This window comes from Haplochromis burtoni, unplaced genomic scaffold, assembly GCF_018398535.1.
Source record: "Haplochromis burtoni strain Fernald_Lab_line unplaced genomic scaffold, NCSU_Asbu1 Contig_8, whole genome shotgun sequence".
Classification (NCBI taxonomy): domain Eukaryota; kingdom Metazoa; phylum Chordata; class Actinopteri; order Cichliformes; family Cichlidae; genus Haplochromis; species Haplochromis burtoni.
This window is the reverse complement of record NW_024582369.1, coordinates 2,724,407-2,744,563: the sequence shown is the minus strand read 5'-3', so window position 1 is coordinate 2,744,563 and position 20,157 is coordinate 2,724,407. Positions and strand designations below refer to the sequence as shown.

General features: G+C 39.5%; 1 protein-coding gene across 4 annotated transcripts in view; it reads left to right on the top strand.

The window, feature by feature from the left end:
• flvcr2b (FLVCR heme transporter 2b) overlaps positions 1–18,622 on the top strand; it is a 20,236-nt gene extending 1,614 nt beyond the window's left edge. The window contains exons 1-11 of one of the 4 annotated variants that reach the window (XM_042226447.1): positions 352–1,856; positions 2,640–2,781; positions 7,598–7,738; positions 9,030–9,097; positions 9,498–9,601; positions 11,529–11,639; positions 13,128–13,233; positions 13,792–13,903; positions 15,072–15,127; positions 16,050–16,212; positions 18,124–18,622. In XM_042226447.1, the coding sequence (XP_042082381.1) occupies positions 1,209–1,856; positions 2,640–2,781; positions 7,598–7,738; positions 9,030–9,097; positions 9,498–9,601; positions 11,529–11,639; positions 13,128–13,233; positions 13,792–13,903; positions 15,072–15,127; positions 16,050–16,127 (1,566 nt within the window). In that variant the 5' untranslated portion in view covers positions 352–1,208 and the 3' untranslated portion in view covers positions 16,128–16,212; positions 18,124–18,622. Of the gene's footprint in view, positions 1–349; positions 1,857–2,639; positions 2,782–7,597; positions 7,739–9,029; positions 9,098–9,497; positions 9,602–11,528; positions 11,640–13,127; positions 13,234–13,791; positions 13,904–15,071; positions 15,128–16,049 lie in introns of those variants that run through there. The other 3 variants (XM_042226455.1, XM_042226452.1, XM_042226449.1) reach the window with 3 other exon arrangements.
• The last annotated feature ends 1,535 nt before the right edge of the window (positions 18,623–20,157 follow it).

The following is a 20,157-nucleotide window of genomic DNA, read 5'->3' as shown; positions in this document are numbered from 1 at the left end:
TCATGTAAGCAAGAGTTAACCAACTATATATTTTTTTTCCATTTTGTTTTAATGTTGTTTTGCTTTTTTACAAAAAATATACCTCCTCATAAAAGAGTTCATGAGCTGCCAATGTACCGCTATAAATTAGGAGCAACAGGGCAGTTGAAAATCACGTGAGCTGTCAAATCAGCACAAAGGAGTGCAAAGATCAGCAGTGTGCCTTTGGTATCATGAAATACCAAAGTATCAGACTTAACACTAAAAGTTTCTCAGATTGCGAACAACAGTTTGTTCTTAGTTATTCAGACTGTATCCAACTGTTTCCCAGTAAGAAATGATGACATTTCAGTGATATTTGCTTGGAGTTGATGTCATCATTTCTTACTGGGAAACAGTTGGATACAGTCTGAATAACTAAGAACAAACTGTTGTTCGCAATCTGGGAATCTGCAAACACCTCCCAAATAAACTCAATTTACTTTTTTTGTCTCTTTTATAAAACACAAACATAACAGATGCTTAAAAACCTGATTAGACCACTGTCTAACCCTCCAATACTTTTAATTGGATTCATTCTAAACTGCCTGGATATCAGTACTTTTCATCCTATCACAGTAGTATAATCATAATCATAATCATCATAATCATCATAATATCATAATCATCTAAATGGTTTGTTACATAAGGTTACACATTTAGTGCCCGCAATGCTGGATGAGCAGTTTGTTTCTCCAAGTCTGTTCTGCAGTATAAATTTTAAACAGCTTGCATGCAAAAAAACCTGAAAGATTGGAGAATTCTTGGTATTTTCCCCAACAGAAAACAGATACTTCAGAGTGAACAATAACTAAGACTTTGAAATATTAACCGAAAAACTGAAATGGGTGTACTTTAACAAGAAAAATGGTTAAAGTTCAACAGAAGAACATGTTTTTCTCAGTTATTAGTTAGTTAATGGAAGATATTAACATCCTATATTAACATCACATGACAGGACTGGGTGTAATAAATATGTGGACATGGGGTAAAGGAGCACAGTGTCATCACATGCGAAGGGACCTGGGACACCAGTAAGGCAACACTAATTCCAGCTGCTCTCGCTCTCTGGCATCTCTCTACTGCAGGCAGTTTGAACAGAGGACAGCAAGCTGTTAGGACACAAGCTCTTGAATCTTGAGACCTCTGGTCTCGAACATTTCGGGGGGCCCGTTTTGAGGACAGTTGAAATGCCGCAAAACAATACTTTGAAAGGGGACCGTGCAAATTCGGAGCTCAGCGGTGAAGAATGGCCGTGTTCCAAGGCTTCAAAGAATCTTGCTCCAGGCTTTTCATCACCTCAATGGAGTCCAGAGCCTTTTGGCAGAGCGGTCTCCACAGGGTCCCGCTTACACATGGAGACTTTGGGTGACCAGTCGGATTTGGCCCCAAAGGTTGAGACCAAGCTGTATCACCGTCGCTGGTTCATGCTGTTTCTCTTCAGTTTTGTCTCAGCAAGCAATGCCTTCATGTGGCTACAGTATGGCATTATTAGCAACATATTCATGCGTTTCTACAACATTGATGCTCTGGCTATTGACTGGTTGGCCATGATTTACCTGCTCACTTACATTCCACTTATTCTGCCCATCCTCTGGTTCTTGGACAACAGGGGCATCCGGGATGTTGTCCTCGTCGGGTCAGCCTTTAACTGCATTGGCGCTTGGATAAAAATCGGTAGTGCCAGTCCAGATACTTTCCCAGTGACCTTTTTTGGCCAGTTTGTGTGCTCAGTAGCCACAGTGTTTGTCCTCGGTATTCCTTCATACCTTGCCTCTGTGTGGTTTGGAGAGAAAGAAGTTTCCACCGCTTGCTCCATAGGAGTTCTGGGAAACCAGGTTTGTGTGAACTCTGTCAGTATTCAGCATCTATTTTTTTTGTCACAGGAGGGTCTGTATAGTGAGGTCAGAGCTGTCTGACAGCTGCCTGTAAATTATGCAGGGCAGACTGGATGTCAGGGTCACATACGACTGCTAATCGCTGCACCAATTCACTTTTAAAGGTCATCCAAATCTTCAAGTTGTGTGCTCTAAATCTGATTTTAAACTAAGTTATAATGTAACTAGTTAAATAAAATTCTAGGCTCAAATGTCTTCTTCAGATTTATTGGAGCTTTGATATCAATGTCATAAGTGATGTCATCCAGCTCTGTGTACAATTACTTCAGTCTACTTTTGCTTCTCAAGAAGGCGACTGAAACTCTTTTGCCTTCGGTCTAAAATGAAACAGCGAGGCCTTATCTTATTTTCCTAAATCACACAAAAAGAAAACCCAAGAAGTCCTCTACAGACACAAATAGAAAACATCTGAGCAGGAAGTCTGAGGTCAGTTGCAGGCTCAGGTCATCAGGTTCAGCAAAGCGGGCTATACCATATGTGACATTTTGCAAACTCAGCAAAAAACCTCCCTGGAATAGAGGAGCCTGTTCTAAATAGAATCATTCAAGGCAAATAACAAGTATTAAAACTTTTTAATACGCACTGTGTAAAGTTACAAGGCATGTACAAGACATGGAAATAATGGGCTAAAAAAGCTAAGATTTTCAGTGTTTTAATTTAGTGAAAACTGTTTGTGGCACTTGTTTTCTTCTAATTCTGTTAAATTCTTCCATCGTCCTACAGCTGGGTATTGCAATCGGGTTCCTTGTGCCTCCTATCCTGGTGCCTAATGTGGACGACATGGATGAGCTGGCTCACCACATCCGAATCATGTTCTACATAACGGCAGGAGTGGCTACTTTACTCTTCGTCCTTGTTGTCTTCGGTAAGGTAATCACGAAAAAAATCACAAAAATCACAAAGATGGTACTTTCTTATTTCGTTCCGGTGGTTTCTAGCTACACAGACGGCTTGGGTTATATGTGTAATCTCTTGGTGTCTTCACAGCAAAACCAAATTATTGGGTATATTATGTTGGTTGCACTGAAACCCTTAATACTCATCTTCCGATGGGGGTCAGGGTTTTTGATACAATGCATTTTCAAAGAAAAGAGTTGAAGCCTGTGGTTCATTATTATTTCAAACACGATTTCTAGCTGCTTTGTGCAGCACGAAAGAAACTCTACACAACCTCCACCGTAGTAAAAACTGTGTCCTCAACGCCTCTGCATATAAAATGAAACTTTCCGCATGGCTAGACATCATGAAGCACAGAAGCGTTTTTTTCCCGTCAGGTTTTCGAATTTACATAAAATTGCATGAAAATGATGTTACTGTACCGTGTAACCGAGGATTTTTTGTGAATGGTTAAAGAGTGACATTCGGTGGTGCTTTCGCTCCTGTCTGCTATAAAAGGCTCGGGCATTTTGACATGTATTGTATGAGGTTTTTTCCTACTTCATGCCCGTGGGAATTTCTTATTGAGTAGGCTGACCTCATGAAGGTTTTAATTTACACCAAACTTACACTCTTGACAAGAAGCACCATTCAGTGGACCAAAAAAAGTGCTGACATGGATGCACGTACAACACAAAACCTTAGTTAAAAGGGGACTTTCATAAAAAAAGATATTATTGTAGCACAAGTAAGGTCATCAGAAGTGTACTGAAATCCATCGTAAGTCATTTGAGCTATGGACATAAGAAAAAGAGAACTCAGCACTTTGTGGCAGAAGGAAGTGACATGACAAACAGCATGTGATTGATGAGGAAAAAATGCTTTGCTGTGTCTTTATATATGATTCCCCTTCAAATGTGGCATTTGTTGTGAAACCCAGAATCATGTGCTGTGCCATTTATGGATAAGATAAAATAACAGTACGAGTGTTTAATCAAAATGCAATAAATATCTTTTACTTTTAAAAACACTGACTTGCTATAAGGAGCATGTATGAATATGCTGTTTTCCTGCAGCGGGGTAGGGAGGGGCGGGGGGCAACGACGGAGGCTGGCGTTCCTCATAAGCATTCTGCATTCCTAAACACAAAAGGATGCTTGTGAAGGAATTTCCTAGTAGTACCATGCACAGCATTTAGACTGACTATACAGTCAGTGTTAGTGCTTTGGCTATAGTCTGCTGTTGTTAATGAAGCACTATGAAATGCAAACCTCAGCTTATTCAGTGCTTATGTGACTGTTCGGTCAGTCACATGGTGTTTGCGTTCATAAGTACGCTACATAATTGACTCTCGCTGTGTCAAATTTGCCTGTGACCCACTAAACAGTTATTTATGGTTCCTAGAGTAAGGTAGGAGGACTCACAATGCCTCTGTTTATGGTAAATACGAGGCTGGAGGTAGATAGTTTAGGTTAATCACTGGGTGAATGTGTAGCTGCAAGATGTCTGCAAGTTGAGTAAATTCCCCTACCAGCACTTTTGTTAATTTATGCATTATTATTTGCCCAAATAATGTCATCTGACGTTTCAGAGGGATTTTTTTGTGTAATGTGCTTGAACTGGCTCAGTTGAGGTCAGTAATTGCAGTTTTATTTATTTTTTTTAACATTTCTTACAGGTACTTGTGTTGGTTGTTTTCTTGCTTCAGCTACATACAGACACAAGTGACACTGATCATCTCATCTTCTCAAAGTGTATTCTCAAAATATCCAACCATTATTAGTGTAGCTTATTAAGTTTTCCAGTCACATGACCGCAAACTACGTGACATGTGCAACAGTGTAGGGTCAAGTGAATTAGACACTAGTCACACAGGCCTAGGAACTGGCCTGTGACCACCTGACAAACTCTGATCGCTAGGGAGAAATATGTATTTCCTGACTGGCTGAAGAAAACCTTCTTGCAATTGCTTTGGTCACTAGAAAAATGCTTCAGTGGGCCGTAGTTTGCATGAAACACATCAACTTGTCTGTAAACACTCTCCAGCTACTCTCCAAGGAAAGAAAACTGTGAAAGGTGCAACACAAACTGGAAAGAGAGATTGCTTCCCTTCAAAGGACAAGTTACTCCTTTTAAAACATAAAGCCCAGAGGCACAACTTCTGCATATAAAGCAAAGATTTCCTATTTCTTGTTTGTGTTGCACTTTGTAAAATAGTGCTACTGCTTAACTAGTAGTTAGCGTGTAATTTGTCAGACAAGTTGGCATCTTCCATGTAACTAATGGCACCCAAATCACTCCCAAGGAGGATTTGTTGCAGCACTGTCTTTGTTATCGATTTCATCCACCATGAACCAGCAACCTTAAGGAACCAGTCACCAACCACATGCAATTTATTCTTTCTGACCAGTGGTTGTATCATATTCAATATAGCACACAGCCTTCAAGCAATGTGGGCACATTCCTCATGACCAGTGGTTAAATCATTTTCAATATGAAGAAAACTGTCAAGTAATATGTGTATGATAACACACAATAAATCTCTTATATATATAAAAAAAAAATAGCTCGTTTGCGGGCTAGCATTTACATTTTTTTAAAGCGAGCTATTGTGAAAAACTTTATATTTGCAGCTTTTTTATTTTGGCATTATTACTGTGACATTGTAGTTTTGTTTTTTGTTCTGAAGATGAATATGGCCATATTTGGATAAGAGGACATGCATATTTTTGAGCTAGCACTAGCTAGCTTGCAAGCTTGCTTCATAAGGTGTTGATGAAAATTTTGACTTACTGTCTACCTATCTAGAAAATTTGACTCAATAACCCAAAGTTACATATCTCAAAAAGTTCCACTTGCGTATCTTGAAATTTAAACGTACTTAGAAATAACTTTTTTCTGTGGCAGAAGTAAGCTAACGTAAGCTACCTTTAAAAGTTATTATGATATAATAATGGATTGGATTTATATAGCCCTTTTTCAAGGCACCCAAAGCACTTTACAATGCCACTATTCATTCACACACTGGTGGAGGCAAGCTATGATTGTAGCCATAGCTGCCCTGGGGCAGACTTACAGAAGTGAGGCTGCCATACCGTGCCATCGGCCCCTCTGGCCAGCACCAGTAGGCGGTAGGGTAAAGTGTCTTGCCCAAGGACACAATGCCCAGGACAGAGAGCCCGGGGATTGAACCGGCGACCTTCCGTTTACAGATACGCTTCCCAACCCCCTGAGCCCCTACCTTTGGCTAATAAAAAAAACAGACTTAAAACAAATATTCTCCCCGGAAAAACTCAGCTAAGCTCCATGCAGTGCCTTTTAGTTTCAAAGGCCTAGACACAAGCAGTACAGCTTGGCAGACATGTTGCCTCAAATCCAGACTTATCTACTTGAATGTGGAAAGTGCCATAATTCTAATTTCAGTGGCCACCAGAACATAAAAACTGCATACTTTGAATAACTGTTAATATTTAATAAAAATGCTTCAAAAGTTTGGCAACTTTACACCCAAATGGGGTCATTTTTTTCTGCTACAAGTTACCCATTACCCACAGTTTCACAACATTATAACTTGTGAAGTGCTTGTGATTTGGCACTTCTGTACTGGCTCAATTTTTGAGTCACAAATGTTGCTATGTGATTTCAACACATATAACTCATCCCAGGGTGGCAGAGGAGATTTTTTTTCCGTTATATATATATTTTTTAGAGGCCTGAAGTGGCAACACTGTGCACAGTTATAAAAAAGGAGAATGTTTTATTGTAGGGCCTTGATTTTTGGATCTGCTGACATTTTAGCGAGCAAGGGATGTGACTTATGCTGTTCCTGGTTACTCTAGTGTGAAACTTGACACCAGGTGGCTGCAGTAGTTTAATGACACATATATACTAGCTCACCCTCATGCATACATGCAAGATGCCATGTGTGAGGGTTGTCCTGCTGGCAGGACCATCTGTAGTCCTGCAAAAGGGCTGTGAGTCAGCAGGGCAGACAGAGTCCCAGGATTGAGAAATTTGCATAAACTGTGAGGTGAGAGAAGATGCTTAGCTTCTGCCTTTCTTTAAAACAATCGTATAAGTTAAACTTGGAGACCGTCTGCTTTGACATATGACTACTTACTGTTTACTGAAAAAGGAGAATTACCATGACGATGAAATCCAAGCCATATAGTATATTTTACCTGTGATCAGTCTGAGAACTCCAAAGGTTATTTGAATAGAAATTTGCATTCTTCCATGTGCAGTGATGACTACGCATACAGCAGTTGAGATCACGGTATAATTTCAGTCCCATCACCACCATTGGCAGATCAACTGTGTAAAAGAGTAGGACACTTTTGGAGGATTAGTGAAAACAGCTTACTGTACACAGACCCTCATGTGAGATTTGCCAGAAGGAAAAAAGGTGTCCCTGGTTCAGTTACAAGAAATACAAAAACACACATCTGTTTATCCCTACAAGGCCGGGGGCACGTAGCTCCACCAAGATGTCTTCAACACCAGACAGTAGCTGATTTTCACTGGAGCAAATGAGAGTATAGTGGGTTACATAGAGGCGTTAGAGCCTGTCCAATCTTGCCTGAATGTGTCACTGGCTCCTTCCAGGATGAAGCCTGTGGCCCTAGGGAGGAAATATAACCCTGAACTTATTTCTACCACTTAGCATTGATTGATCCTTTGAATATTACAGGTGGACGTATCCACCAATAGAGTTGCTTCTTATTGCTTTCCAGTTTTCATTGTAAGTGTGCAGACTGCTGCTGTTTACTGTGTTTCACACTGTTGTCGATCTTTCCACATGTCAGTTTTCCAGGAGCGTCCTAAAATTCCACCGACTCAGGCCCAGGCCACAGCTCGCAGCATTCCACCAGAGCAGTACTCCTACATAGCCTCCATCCGAAACCTGCTGCGCAACAAGCCCTTCATGCTCCTCGTCGTCACCTATGGTTTGTCATTACTGTTCTCCAAATTTTTGTTAAATTATGTTGTCATTAACTTTTTAGAACGGGCTAAAAGACATTAAATCGTACGTTGCATAATTCAACATTAGAAATTCATGAAAATATGTTAAATTTTTTTTGAAGGCGGATTTTTACTAAGGTAGTATAAATTCCCATAACCATGGTTGAACAAGCCATCCCAAGTGAAAATGATGTTATCTGTGGTGATTCCTCCACAGATATCGGGTAGAATCACACCTGAAAATTCCCTTCGTAGTGCAATGGTGTTTATCTTATCGCAGATTACGTAGTCCTCAGTCATCAGCTATGACAGTATTCCTCGAGAAGATAAATTGGATTTACCCTAAGAGCTCCAAAGTTCATTTATAACCTGACAATGGTTAACACGTGCGTTCGGTCAATGTGACCTTAAGATCCCGAAGATCAAAGATTTGATGAAGTGGAAGGAGTCTGAGATAGGAATTCATTTATTTTTGGGAGCTCTTGGTTACTTGAGCAAACAAAAAACAGAATGATAAAGTGTATTTTTGAAGAGATAAAGAAAAAATATATAATCTAGGTTTTATGTTGCTGGAAATTGAATGTACGTAGTTGCATTTTGGCACACAGTTTAACCAGTAACTCAGTAATCTTGAGATTGGATATGTTTCATTATTTTATATTAGTAACAAAAATAATACAAAAAAAAAAAAAAAGTACAAATATTATCCCAAGGTGCATTCTTTGTTGGGGTTTTCTTGTCATGTGTCTAATCTTTCTACTAATATGTTTCTGACTCTCTGATTATCACACCTGTCCCTGTCACTTTAACTGAGCTGTAGCTGTAGTGCAGGGGTGGGGAACTCCAGGCCTCAAGGGCCGGTGTCCTGCAGGTTTTAGATATCACCTCGGGTCAACACACCTAATCAGATGATTAGTTCATTACCAGGCCTCTGGAGAATGAATCATGTTGATGAGGTCATTTAGACATTTAAATCAGCTGTGTTGGATCAAGGACACGTCTAAAATCTGCAGGACACCGGCCCTTGAGGCCTGGAGTTCCCCCAAGCCTGCTGTAGTGTTTTATTTTTTAGGTGGGGACACATTCAGTACACATTTATCCTCGTTTTAGAAACTACTCCGATCAGGTTTATTAGAAACAACTACTAAACTTTTTCATCATTCAGTTAATGATGTTAGTTTCATGATTCCTGAAAAGTGGGAAGGTGAAAGATATTTTTGTCCTGTGTTTTTTTCTGATTTCAGATTTTATTTGATGTTATTCCCTATTTTGCAGGTCTGAACGTTGGTTGTTTTTATGCTGTCGGGACCCTGCTGAACCGCATGATCATCGTGCATTACCCTGTATGTCCGTTTCCTCTGCACTCATCTCAAATCATTTCTATTGCCTGTAACTCTAGTGACTCTTCAACAAATGAATAGTTAGACTTAAATAGTCAAGTATAAGGTTTAATATTATAAACTAATGTAACTTAAGTTCAATAAACAACACTGTAATAACAGATTTATCACAGCTAAACCAAGTTTGGAAGTTTGTTCGCTTATAAGCTCAAACCAATGCTATATTTAAGGCATAGGTGCCATTTCTCTTAAATCGTTTTATAAGTTAAACAACAGGAAAAGGGAACGATCTTCTCTGTTTGTAGTACTAAAAAGGTGTGTGCAACCTCCTTGTGTGGATCTCTAGTTAATGCTTGTAGATATACAGTTTTTGGGCACTGCTCATTGTTCTCGGCTTTTTTAGGGAGAAGAAGTGAACGCCGGGAGGATTGGCCTCACCATCGTCATCGCAGGGATGGTCGGCTCCCTCATCTGCGGCGTTTGGTTGGACAGAACGAAAACGTACAAGTAAGGCGAACATCGAAAAGGGAAAGTACATTAGCAGCAGTTCTTCCACAGGGGGTGTTGTGTTTTGGGAAAAAGAAGACAAAGGGACGTGCAGAGCAGGAGATAAAAATCAAACGTTATTTGTAACGAAACTGAAAAAAAAAAACAAAGCGATGGGCTGATAATCTAAAAACTTACCACTTTTTCCGTGCCACCAGAAAGCAGCCAAATGAGTGCTGTTTTTTTGGGCCTTTTTCACCTTTTTTGACAGACATGGTGAAGAAAGGACAGGAAAGCAGAGGGAGAGAGAGATGGGGGAGGACATGTGGCAAAGGGCTGCAGGTCAGATTCGAACCTGGGCTCGCCACTCGCAGTCGTATGGAATGTGGTCGCCCGCTCAACGCACTTTGCTAAATCGGCACCTGATTGTTTATTGTCTTCTCCCTTCTGAACTTGGCGTCCTGCATATCTTGTGTTGCGTCTCTATATCTGTTTATTCAGGTGCAGCATCCTGCTACGGCAGCGACCTCTGCACTCTTCCTCCGGCCCCATGTGCTCTCAGGCTGTGTGGTGACAGCAGTGTCCACCCAGTCGACTCCCTTCTGTTGTAGCTACAACAGCTTTGTATTGCAAATGAGGGGGAACGCAATAATGTTTAGCTTTATTGTCTAATTCCCCACATTGTAATTATGCTATTACATTGTAATATTTATGAATGGTGTTCATTCATAAATTTATGTCAGTTTATATTTGAATATTATTACCAGTTCTACAGGACTGCATTTTTCATGCTTTAGTATTTATTTGTTATGAAGCTTTGGATGTATAAAATAAGCTTTCTTTGAGACTGTGTGTTTAGGGGAAGCAAACGGAGGTGGTGTTTACCTTCAGTGTTTGTCGCCCATTGTATTGAACTGTGAGATGTGGGCTCACACGAGGTGTGGAATCCACTTCCTTCCTCTCAATACATTTACAAAGGCCTTATTTTGTGTGACAAACAGTAAAGCAAACAGAAAAGGGTACCTGCTATTGAAAAGATTACTCCACAGCACACCTAGTGGCAAAATATTGACATTGACGCCCATGCAGGCAGCAATCTTTTGCTGTCAATGGACAAAAAAAAAAAAATGATAACAGCCGTTCAGCCTTAATACAGGTTGTCTGAGGTAGGGTTGAGCTACACCCTTGCACCTCCTCTTTTCTCAGGCATTAAAAATGTTATCCCTCGACATTTGCCCGTTAGACTTTGCTCCGTTTTTCTTTGTTTGTTTGATTTATGTCAGATTTCTGATTAATAAATGTGGCATACATGAAACAGGACAGGAAGCAGTCTTGCCCACACATAAAAGATTTTGGAGACACAGATTAAATGAAATGCAGGGAAAAAGTATACCCTCGTGCTACAAACATAAGCTGAGGGATTTCCCTCCTGGAAAAGCAAGTTAGCCAGCCCACATGAAGCTAAAAGCCAAAAATGACTTGTGGTTAGCTGTGTAGGGTAGGTAGGAGCATTCGTTTTGTCTGGTGGGTGGAGCACAGAGGAAAAAGTGAAGGAGAGAGAGCTGGTTTCGAACCCTCCAGCTGACTGGGGCCTCTCTGTGTGGTGTCTTTTTTTCTTTGCATGTTCTGCGTGCAAAGGTTTCCTTCCACAGTCCAAAGACATGCATGTTTGTTAATTGGTGACTGTACACTGGTTGCCTGTCTCTTATGTAATAGGCTGGTGCCTCTCGCCAGATGACAACTGGGATACACTCTAGCCCCCATCCCCCCCACCCCCAGAGACCCCAAATTCTCTAAATTTCTGGCAAATACTTGCTGCAGCTTTACGTTTTGTTTCTTTTACTTGCAAAACTGCCGCACTACGTACTGTTACATATGTGCGTGCAGTCATAATGATCACTGCTGTGCTCACAGTGACATGTATTACTCATGCTCTTCTTTTCCCCAGGCAGACGACCCTTGCAGTCTACCTCTTGTCTCTGGTGGGGATGATCGTTTATGCTGCTACACTCAGCCTGGGACACCTCTGGGTGGTTTTCATCACCGCTGGAGTACTTGGGTATTCTTTTATTGTTTCTTCTAACATTTTGGTTTTTTGTTGTTGTTTTTTTACACAAGTAATGTCATTAAAGGACTTTATTTCTACTCATTTACTACTTTGATTCTACTTCAGAACACCTTTATTTCTGTGAATCGAGAGAGAACAAACGCCCCTCATGAATATAAAAATTTTGATAGATACTGTGGATCTGTAAAAAAAAACAAAAAACCCAAAAATAACAAAATATGGAATGTATCCGTAGTAGGCAAGTGAGTGGGCTATTGTATTTGTACATTTTAAAAGTATGTATAAAAGTATGTGTGCACACTTTCGATTCAGCCGTTAAACCATGCAAAAATCTTCCGTCATGTCCTAAATTCTGCTGCTGGTCATTTCCCTTGGCCCGGTACCTCTGTTGACATTTGCAATAATAATTTACAGCCCTGGTTGTTTCAGCTTCTACAAACATGTAGACCCTACAAAGTTTAGACAAAGGCCTGCATTTGCACCTAAACTCATGAGAAAAGGAAAAATGTCCTTATGTAAATACATAAATATGTGCATATATGTGCATTAGTTTAACTTAACTGAAATGTGTTTTATCAAGAAAACCCCCTCGCAGTGATGTTTTCCTGGAAGCCCATGCTGCAGAGCAAAACAAAGCAAAACAAAAAAATAGAGACAGCGAGAGTATGTCATATAGTAATAATGGTGCAGGATTATTTCAGATCACAAAAATAAAAATACATAACCTCTATGAACTGGGAAAACCAAACCATTTAAATGTTTATGGGGGAAATCATCTACTAGGTTTCCTCTGGGTTGCCTCTCTCTTCTTGGAATTAAAAAACAATCTTGTTCATCCAGTTTAACCTTTATGTGGCTGTGAAATGATTACACCCTCAGCAGCACACAGTGATCTTCCAAATTGGAATTCCTTTCCTCTGGAAGTGCATCTGCATGATCCATGGCAGACATAACTTTAGCCTTGTTTTTTTTAAACAGCATTTTTTTAAAGAAATGTGTTTGACATTAAAGGTCAGCGCGTCTGCTGCTTTGTAGTCTCCGTATCATATTGACAGAAGAGAAGAAATGTGTCTGTCTACTGACTCAGACTGATGTGTTTTGCTATTGCAGCCATGTCAGAGGCTTTTGATTTGAGTTTCACTTGCTGTCACTTTAGTGGAAGAACAACACCCTGCTGTTGAATGAGAAAAAGAATCTGATGTGACTGGACTGCTTTGAAAAACCTGCTGTTCCTGTATAAATTCTCCAGTGTTATTAACTTGAGACAACATGAGTGTTGATTTCCTGGAAGAACAATCAAATGTTGTAGGTACAAAGTGTCCATGCACTTGTCAGCTAACATGATAAGGGGCATTTTATTGAACGGAGCCAGTGTCCTGTTTACGCATTTACACGTATAAAACTGTAGCAACAAAGCGAGCAGCAATTAAATAAACTCACAAATTCTTTTTTATGCCTATTGTGGATCCTTGTGTCCAGGTTCTTCATGACGGGCTACCTGCCACTGGGCTTTGAATTTGCAGTCGAACTGACATACCCAGAGTCAGAGGGAACATCTTCTGGCCTCCTCAACTGCTCAGCACAGGTACAGATCAATGTTTTCAGTGTGATAGCAAAAAAGAAGAAAAGAACCAATGAAATGATGGATGTAAGCTGTGTTCCCTCCATGGAAAAAGTGAGTCATTCAGCCTGTTGCTCTGGAGGAATTGACTCACTATACTGTAAATGCAGGTTTTCACGGGAATTTTGGATATAAACAATAAAATGGGATTTTGTTGACGGCTGGCATTGCTTTGGAATAACGTGCTTTTGTGGGGGGGTTTGGCATTATGAGGCAATTTTGACTTCCTTGTTTATATATTTATTTCGTAGTTTTGTTTATGCATTTGTAATGCCTGTTCATAAGCAGGCAAGACAGATTCTCTCAACATCACGGCAACTGTGCGTGATATATTTGCAAAAACTCAGTGTGTAGTTGAGCTTCCTTCATGTGGTGCATAAACATATTCGCCAGCTGCAGAAGATCCAAGATGCATGAAAATAAAAACCGAGTTCAAGGACGGGGTTTGCTCTTTATCCTTCCCGGGTGCGTGCAAGCGCTAGCTTTAATCCTAACTACCCCATGTTCTGCACCCACACACAGGTGTTCGGAATTATATTCACCATTTGCCAAGGCAAGATCATTGACAATTACGGCACGCTGGCAGGAAACATCTTCTTGTGCGTCTTTCTTCTGATAGGCACAATAATGACAGGTAAGACCTCCGTGACTGTGAAAAATACACAGTTTTGAGTCATAATAGAGTACTGATTTAATGTCACACATACAGAAATGCACAAGAATTGTCTTTGCTGTCACTTTATCCTGTTACGAGTTTACTAATACTCCTGTGTAAGAATGTCACGTTCCCAGAAAGCAGGACTTAGTTATGGTGTAATTTGGAGGAATACTTGAGAACATAATGCTATTTTTTATTACACTTTACACATAACAGACAAATTTGTCACCTCTTACAAGAAGGCTGTTTGCAGCTCAGATAAAACAGAGTCTGCGGCTTGAGGTGGCATTCTGCGTCATTCTTCATCATCGCTAGGAAGAGATTTTCTTTGAAATTAGAGAACAACAAAGCTGTATACAACTAAACTGTTCAGAGGGAGGAGTGGTGAACATTTTCTTAAGCCCTGGAACCATTTAGTAAAGACAGTGCATAGCTCTACAGACACGCACTCAGCAGGGGTGTGTTTTCAGGTAATAAAGGTGATTTCAAAACCACTTAGGAGATTTTTCATGACCCATCGATGGGTTTAGCAGCAATGTTTAACTTTTTAAAAATGCCTTAACCTTTAATGACACTTCTTAAAGGTCAACAGACTGACTCACTAACTGCTTTTTGTTCATATGAGTAAACTTCTTGTTGTGGTCATGAAGCAAAATGTTTGTAAAAAAACAAACAAACAAAAAAAATCCGCCCTGCTCTCCGATTGGTGATAAACCTTTGTATGAACGTACATGAAGGCACCATTAGAAGGCAAGGCTGTGATTGTTTTTGTGAAATAGTCTCCTCCTTCCATGAAAATTGAAGTTAATTATTAAATTACAATCACGCTGTTTTTTTTAATAATTGGTTTTGACCGGAGTTTCTCAGCAGGCTTTGTTGTTTTTAGATTTGCATTGGTAGCCACACACTCTTTGAAAATAGTTAACAAGGTGTCTTAACTTGAATGCCACTATTAAGACTTGAACGTGTCTGTGCATAGGAGCCACCTACTGGATAGTCACTGTTATTACTTTGTTTCAATAAACTGTTCAACTTGTGTGAAGTAATACGATCCTGTTTTGCTTGTGTTCGTCTCTGTGTTTGCAGTGGAGGATCCATCAGCTAATGCAGACTTACCCTCTCTCTGTCTTTCTTTTTATTACAGCTTTAATCAAGTCTGATCTCAGGAGGCAAAATGCTAACCTGCAGGCCAAAGCAGCCGTAAGTTTTGAAGCAAGCCAAGTGTGTAGCGCTTTGCTTGTTTGTTGGGGATATGAAACAAAAGCGGTGGTACTATGAAGTCAAATAGGCCTTTTCACGAAAGACATTTTGACATGTCAGTGTAGGAAAAGCATTTTATTCTTCATCCTTTGGCTAGTACCATGTACTGCAACAGATGCCATAAATAAAATAATAGAGTGTCAAAATGTCTACTGTGAAAATGATCCATGTGTTAAGTGTTTGTCTGTCGTGAGCGATAAGTCACCTGTGCATCCCAGGCTCCACAGAGGAGGACTGTTTTTTGCCTTTGTTTTCTGTGATCCTGCATGTCTGCATCAGTTTAGCTAAAAGACGCTGTTGAATATTCACTGACTCTGTTGGCACTCTGCACACTTAAATATTCTTATGTAAACTTTTATGGAACTTGTCAGCCGTTATGACTTTATGGTTGCGATTTTCTTCTGTTCTTAAGTCATTCTGTCACCATACATTTCTTTCTCTTTCTGGGTGGGTCTCCAAGATCTGTGGTGAAGTTGCTGATAAGTGCTTAAAGTTTAATTCCTCACATATATATAAATGTGTTTCAGTCTCTCAAGCCATCTTAAAAGGAGTCAAATTAAACTAATTTTTAGCTCAAGATTTTTATACTTGGACTCTACTAAGACTTCTTCTGATTGGCTGCCCCTCACAAATGGAGCATTTAAATAGCAGGTGTCTGTTTAAGATGACTATGTTATTATTACATTATTATTATTATTACATGTGTACATACTCCGGCCTCACTATTTGAAGCTGATTAGCACGAGCAACCACTAAACATATATGTGTGTGACAGATCAGATTCTGGTGAACTTCACTCCAGACTGGAGCCCCACTCCTCTATAAACACTGAATGAGAAGTGATCAAAAGCATTTGTTTTAGGCGGAGAGGCACAAGTCAGGACAAGACTACGGAGCCACATCGCTAATCTCCGAGCAGCAGACTTCTTCTCAAGCCTGATCAATAAAAATTTTCTGCTTCCACAAAAAAAATAAAAAATGAAAAAAAAATCTCAAATCTTAGCTCATCATAAAGGTGCACAAAGGTAGGAGCACAAAGCAATCACCACACACTGCCACTGATCAAGAGCACCTGCTGTACACCCTTTTCACTGTTACACCTGTTTTACTGTCTCTATGTGTTTCTGAGGATCGTGCAAAAGAAATCATAATTACACAATCATGAAAATCATGGGATTTTTGATTCTTCCCCATGAAGCCCTGCTACTGATTTTCTCAGTAGCAGTTCTACTAAAATCAGCTAAAGTCACTTAAGGACAATTAAGTCAGCTGGGGGTAATCATTAACCCCTGCATGAACCTGTTGATTCCAAAACACTTCCTCACATTGGATTACAGCTACTTCTAACTATCCTATTTTTGAACAGCTGACTGGCTTAAACTTTCCTCATAAATGCGAATGGCACTTCCATATAGAAATAAAACAGCGCGGCTTATCACAGTAGGAAATCAAGAACGAGATCATACAGCTCATCATGCTGTGTGATTCACTTTAGTGTTCTTGTGTTTTAGGAGGCCAGTGTGTGAAGTTGCTGCCTGCGGCATGGCTTTGATTGGATTTGAATCACAGCGTAGTGTTTGTGATTTTTCAGATGAAGTCAGCGCGGTACTGCTAATTTTCCTGTTCTTGCCTGTTGTTGCCTTTGCTTGCTTACAGCGCTGTCCTATATCCTACTAATACCACCAGAGATTTCATCTAGTTAAAAGTATGGACGCTCAACATGAATGGAATAAAGTCCTTGCTAGTTGGATCTTTACTTAATCCTTTTTTTCACTCCATCTTTGCTTTAGTTATTTAAAATGATGAACATGTAATGTATGTGAAAAGAAATTAAAAATGACATTATAGCAATAACCAACATTAAGCTGATTACAGTCTTTAACAATAAGAAAATGTTGTTAACTACTATCTTCCATCTTCATAACTGATCTTCTGCCTTTCTTTAAGAGAAAATCAAACCTGTGAAGGTTTTTATTTTTTGTATGAAATCTTTTCTACTGATTTAACAGTTGCATCGTTTTTGCCTCCCAGCATGCTTTGATTGTGGCAAAAAACTTTCAGACATTGATTTTTGCAGTCGCATGTAAAATGTACACTGGATTGAGGCACACTTTCTGCTGCTGTTTGTGCAGTGCCATGAGGATTTTATTTCCCTTTTTTGCCCTGCAGACACATAATTTTATCTTTAAGTTTTCTTGATCTTCGAGAGTCTTTCTTGATTTCCACAGCTGGTTTTTTACTGTTGGTTTCCGGTGAAATTTGCTCTCATTTATGATAATAGTGTTCAGTCAGCTTCATCTTTGACTCGAGTGTCACAAAGGTTTTGAAGAGTCAGATGGTTTACAGCGCTTGAACCTATCTTATCTGTTAATTAAGGTTGTAAGCAGGTTCATTTTACAAGTAAGGAATGTGATAAAACCTTTGCATTTGGCCCAATGATAGATTTTTTTCTACAGTACATATAAGGGTAAACAATAAAGAAAATTAACACTTGAAGCATCTCATTTTCTGCCTTTCTGTCCTTTGTTGTGTATTAACACAACAAAGGACAGAAAGGTGAAACATTTATATTTATTTAAATTAATTGACATTTTTGCAGTGCTTAGATATGCTCTAACACATAGCACAATTCTTTTCTTTCACATTTAACAAATTCAGCTATATATAGGCTAATTTATCTGGCTTAGGGTGTTTCTTTACATAGTGTGTATGAATGTGCGCATAAGCTATCATTAAGTTTAGCTGAGCTTCAAGACACTACCGTGACCTGGATGACTGAGAATGTACACATATGTGTCAGGCTAAAGTTTACTCCAGAGACTCTTTTGGTGGAAGCTAGCCCAAACAGACTAAAGTCTACAGAGACAAACTGTGTTTTTTGTGTTGAAGGCATTAAAAAAAACCTACTGATCTGACCCATCTCTTTTGATTTCCAGGATTCTTCCGACTGGCACAATGGAAGCCTGAGTGCACCTTCTGTTATCCTCGAAGCCAAGCTTTAGACACAAACACACTAACAAGCCTCAAAAATGACCGTGATCTCATCCCTGTTATAGTGCAAAGGAAGCCTTTAGATCAACTTGACGGCTAAGAAAAGCTCTTTGATCTGTATAATTACATGAATGAAAATAATGTCACTAATCAGAAATATTTTTGTAATATTTAAATATAAATGTTATGAATGAATCTGCGAGACAAATCTGAGAAATATGTAAATACAGTGTAGGATTTCTAGAAATTTTAGGGAGAGATTTTTTTTATGAAATTAGGGAACTATTTATTTAGAATTCAGGGAAAGATTTAGAAAGGTTCTCTAATCCATAGCTTCTACTGTGAGGGAAGAACAGGAAAAATATGATGAATTAAGGTTGTGTAGTATTTTTGTAGCAATCTTGTTTTACTTTAACATGAAATAAAAGCATTGCATAAACATTTTGATTCATTTGTTTTTTTTCCTCATGCTTGTTGCATGCAGAAACACAGTGTGCTCACCGTTACAGCATAACTCAAACACAAATGCACCACACCCATCACAGGCCTGAGAGTAGAGACATGCAGTATTGTTACTGTTACACAGTTTTAGTGTTTAAATCATTTTTAGATGGAAGCATCTGACTAGACCCAAATTCGTTCTGCAGTTTCACAAAGATCTCATCAAAATACAGCCGGAGCCAGAAGTAAAGTACTCGTCTAAATGACAAGAATGACCCAAGAAGACTTTTTGTCGTAGCCTTTATCTCCACATTGTGACATCAGTCTGGCATTACAATAACGGGAATAAGACACGGAGATAGCCTAAGTTGATAGAGGAGCTGGTGCCATTCATGTGAAACTAACTGCCACGTAAAAACTGATAGTAATGAATCTGCTATTGAAATGTGTCATTCTGTTATCTGGATCCTGTGAACTGATAACACGGTACTGAGTTGTGTTTAAAGATAAACACATCACTGTCTTACAGTACACAAATCTACACGCACACGCTGGGACTATGGTTCCACAGGAACTATAGTCTAAGTTGCTGACGAGAAGATGAAGTCATATGTGGGTTTTAACTTATCTTGGATAAATCAAACAGCACATGGCAGAGCCCAGCATTCTTCCTGGTCTGATCTAAACTTCTTCTTCAGTTCTAAGGTCAAATGGTGGGGAGTCCCAGATTTAAATTCCTGTTGCATTTAAATTCCAAATGCAAAAGCATGATGTTTTTCTGTCCTTCAGTGAAACAGGGAAGCACATCATACCCATCTGTTTGCTCTGATGAATATAGGATTCAACTGGATCACAGATTGCCATTGTTTATCCAAATTCCACTTTACAAATATACATGCAAGGCTTTGTGTACCTCATTCGACCACACGGTGGTAGCAGTGTTACATAAAGACAGGCACAGGATCGTCTGGGGGGGAGCAAAAAGAGAATTCATTTACATTTTGGGGGCTTACTGATTGCAATGAAATTAACTTTAAAAGTGTCTGGTGCAGATTAACCTGACAATATTTATCTTATGCATAAAGCAAGATGACAATGGTGAACTTCTCATTGGCATGAAGAGATAACTGGCCTCTGAGCAGTTTTGTTATGAGATCATCCTGACTTAAGGCCAGTACTGAGAGAGCCGTTCTTGGATGATCTCATTGTTCTCTAGTTAGCCTGTGACTGATCCTTTGGCACAGACATGTTTCTAGATTTTGAGTCATGGGTTTTTCATGGTGCTACAGGTTCATCAGCTTATAAATATGTGGAAATACTACTGAGCAGTAGTATATCAGTTCTGCTGTCACTCACTCCCCAGCAAGGCTGCTTTTATGATTTTATCAAATATGTCAAGAAGAGAAGCTGTAGAGAGAATTTCTGGGGCTCATATTTTTGCCATGTACCACACAGTAGACACACAACTAGGAGTTTTATTAATGTGGAATACATGAACCGCATGCAGAAAGGTCACAAAAGCATGAGGACAGGCAGGG